The following is a 10623-nucleotide window of genomic DNA, read 5'->3' as shown; positions in this document are numbered from 1 at the left end:
ATGGTTGAACCCTCAGACCACAGACGGTCTGAGGTTCCCCCACCACTATTTTTGTCTGGTCTGTGAGTGTGTAGCGCTGTCTGTCAGACGGCCGACCATCGTGACAATGTTCATCCATTTGTTGGAGTTCTCACCGCGGTCTCTCAATTACGAATTAGGACCGTCTGGTCTGGGAGTGTGTAGAGCCGTCCAAAACGGTCTGGTTGCAGCCAGACGGTCTGGTCTGGAGGTCTGGTCTGGTAGTGTGTGGGGGGCTTTACGTCGTTAGATTTTGTTAAGGTGTTCCATAAGAAATTTTAAAGTTAGCCGCCATATTTGAAAATGGCAGCCATTTTGAAACATTGGAATTCATATTTTTTTAATGTAACTAAAAACTAGTTGAAGTTCCCCATTTAACGTTCTCCCTAAATCTAATAGTTTCTGAGATACCAATGGTGGCACAGCTAAGTTGTTCATCCTGTATATTAGTTTAAATAGTATATATAGTATGTATATTAGAACCATCTCAAGTCATTAGTTTAATCTACCATTAAGCATGAGCAAATGGTACTTCCATCCACACGAACAACTCAACTTCCACAGATACAGAATTGTTGTTGTTAATAATTCAATATAGTATAGACTTCTTAATAAACCTGTCTTTATCCACAGCTGATGGTGTTGTACGTGACGATTCGTCCATTTTAGTCGACCATATGTCCAACTGCGCCCTCTCTCTCTCCTCTGTAACTGTCTCTGTCATTCAGTCTCCTTGGAGTTTTCTGCTCACTAAGAAAAGGACAAATTAGTCTACAGTGGTTGGAGTTTCGTTTCCAAATAATTTATCGTCCCATAATCAATCAAGATGGTTATGACAGGGTTGACTCTTAAGAGCTTGAAACATCACGTAGCTGTAAGTGTAATCACTATTTTTTACCTTATGCTAAAAATTCTACACGCAAGAATTTTTAGAACCAGGCTATGGCCTAACTATGTTTTAGAAATCATTAACATATTTCCTCAACATTTTATTGTATCTTTGTATGCAAATATTATCAGTGATTATCTCCTTAATTTTCCCCCATACCTTAAGTCAAGTTAGGATTGGGCTATGAAGATTTAGAGGTGCTATAACTTAAGTTATAATCAAGTCAAAATTGGCCTAGTCTCATGTGAGATAACAAGTCACTTCTTGTTTAAGTTATCCTAAATTTGATGTTCAATTCATAAACTAACAAATACCGATAACATAAGCATGTGCTGAAAATGCTATGCCGCCACAATCAAATTTTCAGAAAACCCTAGTAACTTAGGCCTTAAGTTAAAGGTCTAGGCAATTTTCATCATGTGATACTTTTCAAATTATGCGTGAACTGCCTGATTTTCTTTATATGAAATCAAAACTAAAAAATTATTCATAGTAAGGTACCTAACGATGGGAACCTATATTAATTTAGGCTATAGCCTATATCACCTGAGAATAATGGTGTAAAAATCTTTCTGCAGAGACAAAAACTAAATTAACCCCTTTTTGTTTTTATTAATTTTGTTACTGTAATTCTTGCCTGCTTGTCTCTGTTTTCATTACTGCGAAGTGTAAACAAACATCAAGGAATGAAAGGAAAAGTTAGTCTAGAGGAGAAGGAATCTAAGACCACTGTAAACATTAAATAAAAGTTAATTATTTAATACAAACGCCGACAATGCGGTAGAGGCATTTATAAATGCAACTGAGCATTGATAATTGTAAACTAATCAGTTCTTATTTAGGCAGGTGAGGAAGATAGATCAGGCTTAAACTTATGTGGATTCGTGACTGTATTAAGTTTTTTGAAGTTAGGTTGGATTAACTTAAGAGGTAATGTTTAGGATATAATGTACCGAATTGTTGATTTATGTTACCTCCAGACTGTATTTGTACTATTTGAAATAGTAGCCTAAGTTAGCTGAATGAAGCTTTGTCAAGCAATGTGCTTGTAGGCCTAGTGGTCATCCATATTCCAGAATATAAGGGCTAGGCCTACTACTACTATGTTAACAAACAACCTTGAACAATAACAAGTGTCATTTTTAAATCCCTTTTTTATTTTTTGCCCGAATCACATGTTAGGCCTACTGCAAACACGGAGAACTAAGATACAGCACAAGCTTATGGGACTAACGTGTGCTTTTAGCTCTAGTATGGTGGGGTGAAAATGTATTCGTACCGAGCAAGGAAGAGCCCGAACGGCGATGGCCACATGCAATTTTTCCACAGCAGCTGTAGCGCACAGGGTCTTCCTACAGCACGAGCATTGTAGTATGTGACGTCGAGGGGGAAAAGGAGAGCGGAAGGGAACAATAAGTAGAATTTACTCTAGTCACCAGCGACTTGTGCTAGACAGAATGTATCTTACAGTAGACTCTCTCTTATCCGGATACCTTTTAACCGGACATCGGATTAACCGGACTACACTCGGCGGAAATGACATCTGTTTAACCGGACAATTTTTATCAGCACATTGGTTTAACCGGACTAGATTGGCAGTACTGAAACGACTGTTCTCGTGTGGGAAAGATTTGAGACCAGTGATCACGTGTCTAAATACAATGCTCTCCTAAATTTAAGTCGAATATCACAGTAAACAGTCCGTTTTAATGAGTTTTTGGGGACGTCGGTTTAACCGGAAAACCTGTTATCCGGACTGGCCTAGGTCCCGAGGAGTCCGGATAAGAGGAAGTCTACTGTACTTCTCTGTGCTGCATACCTCGATAGAAGTCATCTTATTTAATAATCCTTTGAGAGTCTTGTCATCTAGGTTCTACGTTATTTTATATAGGCTTCGGTGTTCTACATGGTCTACTACCTATATTTGAATGAATAGGATTAGCATTATGTTTCTAGTACGGTAACATTTAACTGAGTCTTAAACACATGTTAGGTCCAGTTCAAGTAGACATTGCCAACTCATTCTTTTATGTAAACAATTTCGCCAATGAATGTTTCACCATCAAATGTAAGCTATCCTTTGATGATTCATTCCAAATTACCCTAAAATGGTATTTGGTAAATTAGGCCTATATTTAACCCCAACAACTAACATAAGAGTTTAGCATTTACTGATGTCATCTCGGATTTAAGTTGCACCCTGTATCTTGGGCCTACATCCTGTCTCTTTTGTTGCACCTTTCAAATATTTTATTAATATTGGCCACTTCTAGATTTAACTTGCAGTCATTTTTTATAGCCTACCTATGCCACTTTGAGACAACATGGACTCAGCTGAACATGGATAATGATTTGTCAGAATTCCAATCCAGTTGCTGTATCTAGCTTCAATGAATAGGCCTAATTAATTTGTTAATGTTACAGGCAATGACTTTGAAGGGTAACACTTTTCAATATTTATGGCACATGTAAAAATAATCTTAGAACATGTGTCAGGGAAGATGCTAATTGTAATTTACCTACTTATATTTTTTTTCTAATCATGCCAGTTGCATTTTAAGGAGTACCTAATTTTTAAAAAAGGAGCAAGTACCAGTACTTAAACGCTATTGGGGAAAGTGGTACAAACCCATTTGTGTTGTAGGTGTGATGGGAATCCAACCCATGCCTTTTTATCATGTAGGCCCTCTAAAAAATATTCTCATAATTAAGACTGCAGGTTGAAAGCACTGAAGGTTTCGAACAACGGTATCCATTTTCGAGTTTTTTAGATGTAGGCCTACTAAGGTGCTGAGAACATCGACCTGGAAGGTGTTAGTTAGCCTTGGCCAGTTTAAGTAGCCTAATGGTGGTTCAGTACCTTGTAGCCTAAATGTTACTGGAAGATTTCTTTATGATTTTCAGCCAGTTGCGGTTCCACGGGGGAGGGGGGATGGAAGGGATATATCCCCCTTCCCCGAAATATTTTATATTTTATTAGCTAACATTGAAATACTATTTGCTTAAGCATATTTTAGAGCTCAAATACTTATAAAAATGTGTTTTAAGGCTTAAAATTCCACATTTTTTCTGGGGCATATTCCATACCCCCCACCCAAAATGAAATCCTGGGACCGCCACAGTTTTCAGCTAAATTATAAAAGTTTGGTTATTATTTTGTCTTGTATGAAAGATGCTGTAATTGGCATCATGGTAAAACGAAGGTCAAGGTCAAACAACCATTGTTCATGATATAACTTATTGACTTTTTCAATTTTTTCTGTTATTAGTTTTGTAATAATAAACCACAGTTTCTATGGTACTAAGAACTACCAAAGATGTACTAGAGCCCCAAAATATATAGCTTACACTTGTAGTTCCATGTTTTAAATGTGTCATGTCAAGGAATTAGTTGCGCTACTATAGTTGTGGACAGGGTATCTCCGGACCAGGAAAAGGAGACCTACCTGCCTCTGCTATTGTGGAGTTGCCCGCCCGACCGACCCTAATTAATGTCGCTTGGCTGCGCTCAACGAAAACAACAACTAGACACCCAATACCATAAACTTAAGTTAAGTTATTTACAAAAATTATTGATATTGATTATCATATAATGTTTTGTTTTAAAATGTAGATTATTTTGATACTAAATTTGATGTAAATCGGCCAATTTTTACCATTTGTGCCGCCAAACTAGTTTTTCTTTTAAAAACTAATTTTTAATAAACAATGAAATTTAATATAAAGCGTGAGTATATGGAGGGATAACAAAATGCCTATGTATGATTGTATTAACTTTTTATTCCGTCATAACCAAAATAAATAGCTCGTTTGAATGAATAGCTGGTTCCAAGAAAGCTTTTAAATCATAAATAGTATACTATGTAACTTTATTTATCGTACAATGTTTACAAATAATATCAAAAATTGCGGGTTTTTTGTTAAAATAAAGCTCGTGTACTTTCCATTTGCTGGCACCAGTTAATTGTCCTTGGAGGCTAGACGTTATACCTAGGTTATAACTCAGACAACAATTAAAAAAGAAAATTTAATTTCTGGCCTCACAGTGCATTGGATATTAAAATTACAATCACTTTGGTATTTGAAAAAAAAAATTTTGACTATAAATAACCTTTCGACCGCTGTTTGAAATCATCAAAGATGACCGCTAGCATCCAAGGACTCTTAATTCGAAGTGCATGCATTAAACCGTGAATCTTTTACATTAAACTAAGTTACAGAATACCCTATACAGTAGACTCTTGATAATTCGAAATTGGTGGGTCAACCATATCAATTTGAATTATCAAGAGTTTTGAATTATCAAGAGTTCGATTTATCGGGAGAAAAATAAACCATTCAAATTACAGAGAGTTTGTTTGTTTAATACATACAAAGGTACAGCACGTTACAATAAAACATCATACCGTATTTTAGTACACTTTTAAACAATCAACGGCTTATTTTTCAGTTACTGTAGTTGCAAAGAAATCTGTTATTTAGCGCTTTATATTTCACCAATAGCTGAACTATCAGCTGTCGACAACTACGTTTGTGCTCAAGGAGATGTCGCGCAATCTAGAGATCGGATTGCCAACTTAGAAAAACAAGTCAGCGAACTAACTCAGACTACTGCTCTAACTAAAAAAACATCAAAACGTCCAACACTAGCCTACCATGGGAACAGGATGTACTGTACTGTATAGTTTCCTGTTATAACAGGAAGAGATCACTTCGAATTATAGAGTGTTTTGCCGACTAAACTTCGAATTACTGCGTGACTTTGTTTTATAGAGTGTTTTTTCGACGAAACTTCGAATTACAGCATGACTTCGAATTAAAGAGTGTTAACCGACGAAACTTCGAATTACTGAGTTACTTCGAATTATAGAGTGTTTTTTCGACGAAACTTTGAATTACTGCGTGTTACAAATTGACCTGCCCTCTATTTGGACTTTGAAATACCGAGTGTATCAAAATGCATGGTAAAAATTTGAAATATTGAGAGATTCTCTAGGGACTGAGCCTTCATTTTGAATTATCGAAAGTTTTGAATTATCAAGTGTTTGAATTACCAAGAGTGGACTGTATATTAAATTTAGTACCTGTTTTATTCAATTTTTATTGAAATTAAAATTCACACTCTGCTCTATCTATGTTTTAATTTATGTCGTGTTGATTTTTGTCGTACTTTGTGCCTTTGCGTTTTGATAAATTAAGAATCAGTATAAATATTGTACAGTACTTGTATCAATCAAGTTATTGATAAAAATTATGTTTTAAAATTTGTATTCAAACGATCTATTTATTTTACGATGAAATAAAATGTTAATACATTCATACAAACGCATATTTGTTATCCCTCCATATGCTCACGCTTTGATGAAATTATATTCAATTTTCATTTTTTATTAAAAAATAGTTTTTAAAAGAAAAACTAGTTTGGCGACACAAATGGTCAAATTTGGCCGATTTACATCAAATTTAGTATCGAAATAATCGACAATTTAAAACAAAACATTATATGATAATCAATATTATTGATTTTTGTAAATAACTTAACTCAAGTTTATGGTATTGGGTGTCTAGTTGTTGTTTTCGTTGAGCGCAGCCAAGCAGCATTAATTAGGGTCAGCCAGGCGGGCAACTCCACAATAGCCGAGGCAGGTAGGTCTCCTTTTCCTGGTCCGGAGATACCCTGTCCACAACTATAATCCCATTAGTTGAGATTTTCAATCAATTTAAAAAAAATATTTTTGAGCTTTTAAATAGTACTACCTAGTTTATAAATTATAGGAATGCAATCACTCTATACTTGTTAAAAACATTAGACCTGTAGTATTTTTATTGTTCATCGTTGTATATGGTTTTCTTTGTTCTTGTTATTCAAACAAAAAATCACTCTGTCATTTTACCTTACTGTGGTGTCTCTATTGTACCTTAACAGAGACACCATCTAAACTAGGGAAGTAGTCGGATTGTAAATAAATAAACGGATTACATTTTGCTAAACTGTGACAACGATGATGCAATCAAGAGGGGTGGATGTTGAGAGAGGGAAGAACGGAAACGGGTCGGGGTCATGTGATCTAGGCGAGGTGGGAGGCATCGTCACAGCTGATTTATTTGTATGAAGACATTTAACTATGCCTACTGGATCACAAGATCACCAATGATCACATATACTATATATAATACATTATAGGCTATATATGTAACACTTACACAAGGTGATTCTAAATTGTTTTTACACTTTTGAAACTCTTTAAATGAAAAACCATACAACCTATCATAACGGGACGAGAACCAACCATTGATAGAGGAGATTGTGAAGTTTAGTTTGACGCCCCCTTGGTTTATATAGCTGCAAAATTAGCCTCTAAAGGTATTTTTAAATGTTAACTATAGGGCCTAATGTTAAATTTTTTTTAAAGCAGCTGAATTGATGTTACTGACTGGGTTTTCACAAATTCACATTCACTTTCTGCTCTTTTGAAGCCATGTCCCTCGCAGCTTACAATAATGGCGTATAAATTAGCGTTAAATTATAGAACAAATTGACCCCTAGTGGTATTACTTAAATCTTTTGACTATAATTAAAGTATGAAGTTTTGATATTCAGAGAGGTAAAGGTGTTGAATTAATTTAAAATCGTAGTTAAAATCTAAAAATGTCTGCAGAGGCTAATTTAGCGACTATGTTTACGAAAGTGGTGCCAAACAAAATTTTAGAATCTCTTTCAATTTATTCTCCCCCCGGTGATGATAGGTTGTATAGTTTTTAATTTTAAGAGTTTCAAAAGTCTTAACAATAATTTAGAATCGCCCTGTATATTCCATTTGATTATGTATTGTTGTAATTGTGTATTATTAAAAACAAGACATTGGCAGTGACAACATTGTAATTATGTACCTAAAGATTTTGTTTTTCAAAGACATTTTTGAATGACAATGCCCAATTTTTTCCAATTTTTGAATGATGTGCTTTGTGTGTTTCACCACTTATCCCTCTATTTAATATGTTGTTTCAGCTAATCCCTCTGTTTGCCTGTGTCGGTCTTGGTGCCGTCGGCTCCATCGGTTACCTATTGCGCCTCGCTTTGAGGAACCCTGAAGTTTCATGGGCAAAGACCAGCAAACCTGAGCCATGGGAAGACTACAGGACTTCTCAGTACAAGGTATCTAGGCTTCCTTTATCCTTTGATACAGGGTGTCTGCCGGTTACGGAAATCACTGATTTTACTAGGAGGTCATGCAAGTCACTGGAAAGATCACATTTTCTTTTTAACACTTTAATCATAAGCCCAAGTATAGCTCGGGGTGTTAGTTGAATCTAACCTTCCAGCGCTAGTGTGCTTATAGCGGCATTAGCAGCGTTCTGCATGGTAGCTCAGCTGGATAAGACGTTACACTGATGAGTGATGAGTGTAGAATAGTGTCTTTCTACATGCACAGGTTCAAATCCTATACATGAGCAATCCATACTAAGCTTAGTCTTGTGTGGTTTAGCTGGCTGGAGTTGAATAGGGTTTGAACACAACACCTGTTTGCTTTACATTCACTATAGAGAAGGAGGTCAGGGAGTTTTATTTTTTTTCTATAATTGTAATTATGGACATACCGTGTGTCAAAACAAATATATTATGAAAGACATAAAATATCATGACCTAAAAAAATATTACCCATATGGCAACCATTTATGTTTGCGTTTGAAATTATTTTAATTTCTTTACATACATTATACAGCCTTTGAATAGTGTCAAACATTTATCAATTTCAATTTTAAGTACAACTCTTTTTATAAATATGTTTCCTTAATGTCTAGTATTCTTGAGGGTGGGGGAAAAATTCTTCTTTCTAGAGAATAAATGGCCATGTTTAGCCTATTAAGAAATGGCTTTGTTTTGTTTTAAATGTTGTTGGATCGTTTTCGTTTCTAATTTCTCTAGGGAAATATTTAAACAAAATTGTACGAGCAAATGATTAATCTGTAGCCTACCTATTTTGGAATGTTTTTCTTTTGTTTCATATCTGTGCTCCGGTAGGTTAGATACATTAGATGAGGTTTTTTTTTATATTTGAAAATTAAAATTGAATAAAGAATGTAGGACTATTGCCCCTAAACAGTTTGTTAGAATGTTTATCTGTTCAAAGTACTCTTTCACCGAGTCATCAAAATTAGTCTTGAGTATTACTCTCACTGCTCTTTTTTTCATGTTTTACTATCTTATCTAAATTGATTTTAGCTGTTGCTCCAAAAATAGACAAACACCATAGGAGATACTTGGAGTACTAAACTATCTCATGTAATGTATTTTCATAATTTGTGGTTGGTTACAGTAATCTGAAACGCATATTATGAATTGCATTTTATTGTATTTTATCTGTTTTGTTTAATCGTTAAGAAAGAAAAACATTTTTTTGAGTTGTGGTATCCTAAAACAATTTTGTTTGTTCCAGTTCTACTCTCCCAACATTGACTACTCAAAACTTGAAAGCCCAGCTCCCAAGTACTAGGCTGCTTAGTAATTATGTCGTCAACGTAATAATCCTGCATATTACATGATTCCAGGATACGAGTCAAAGTTTCCAATCTTGTTTCTGAATATTGTATTATATTTACATATTAAATAAAATAGTCGACTGGTACAGTTGTATTTTATTACCTCATTTCCTGGTTTAAGTCCGTAAATTACAACAAAAATTCCTTAAGTTACTATAAATTTTGGCAAGAATGTCAATTGTCAATCGATTGTTCAGGGAGTCTAATGAATGCAAAATTTCATGGATTTGCAATATGAATAATCACATTAATAAAAATATGAATATTGTGACAGTAAAATTTAAGTTTTTTTAAACAAAATATATTATAATTTTGCCCATTATTTTCAAAAGGTCTAAGAATTCATAATGAAAATGATGGATGGTAAGTGAAAACTCTGAAGACTTACAAAGAATAAATTAACCTTTTACTTCTAACATTACTTTCAGCCAAACCTTGTTCTTACTAATTGTGATGGAAAACAACCGTTTTTTTAAGTAGCCGTTTCACTTTGTTTCTTAGAATTGAAAAGATTCACTTAACAGCAGTGTTTACTTACTTAACGACACAAGTAACGGACCAATGAGGTTCAAGGATTGAGAGAGAAGTAAAACTGTAATGCATCGAACGTCAACTAATCAGTTGTTTAATATACCAGAAACAAAAGAACCCTGGGCCATTTCGAGCCGCGCAGGTTTGAAGGGTAAGCCCCACCTACAGGCGTGAACCATGTGATCTTTTCGTTTCTGCGCAGGTTGTTTTGTTCTTGGGATGTCTATAGAACAATTTTATTGTTACTGAGTGGTGCAATTAGTGTTTGGTACAATGATTTAGGTCAGTGGCACTGAGAGGTTATAAACGAAAACATAACCTCTCTTAGAGGTAATGAGTAGTGATTGTTAGTAATTAAAAACTGTCATAGGTAAAGTAGTGTACGCATCTCGCGTAAATAGTCTTACTTAATGACACTCGTAGAAGGCTCGTATCTTAAATTTCTACTTGTGTCGTTAACACTATCTTTACGCAATCGTTGCGTAAACAACTATTAGGCATTTTATACACAAATTTATAGGGAGGAAAGGCCTTTCCCTCTGACCCCTTTAACAAGGTACATGTTTGCCTATGTGGTGCCCTTGACAATTTTGAGGCATGTTTTATAATAAAGATACATTTTTAGTTCAATCTCGTTTATTGCA

General features: G+C 34.9%; 1 protein-coding gene across 1 annotated transcript; it reads left to right on the top strand.

Annotated features, from left to right (window-relative positions):
- The first annotated feature begins 723 nt into the window (after positions 1 to 723).
- Positions 724 to 9534, top strand: LOC128998790 (cytochrome c oxidase subunit NDUFA4). Its single transcript, XM_054425148.1, has 3 exons — positions 724 to 892; positions 7917 to 8063; positions 9346 to 9534. The coding sequence occupies exons 1-3, from the start codon at positions 845 to 847 to the stop codon at positions 9400 to 9402; spliced, it is 252 nt and encodes an 83-aa protein (XP_054281123.1). The 5' UTR covers positions 724 to 844; the 3' UTR covers positions 9403 to 9534.
- The last annotated feature ends 1089 nt before the right edge of the window (positions 9535 to 10623 follow it).

Source organism: Macrosteles quadrilineatus, unplaced genomic scaffold (assembly GCF_028750875.1).
Source record: "Macrosteles quadrilineatus isolate MER2022 unplaced genomic scaffold, UCM_ALF_1.0 Scaffold_7__1_contigs__length_78375512, whole genome shotgun sequence".
In the NCBI taxonomy this organism is placed as follows: Eukaryota; Metazoa; Arthropoda; class Insecta; order Hemiptera; family Cicadellidae; genus Macrosteles; species Macrosteles quadrilineatus.
The sequence above is the reverse complement of the archived record's forward strand: the minus strand, read 5'-3'. Positions and strand labels throughout refer to the sequence as shown.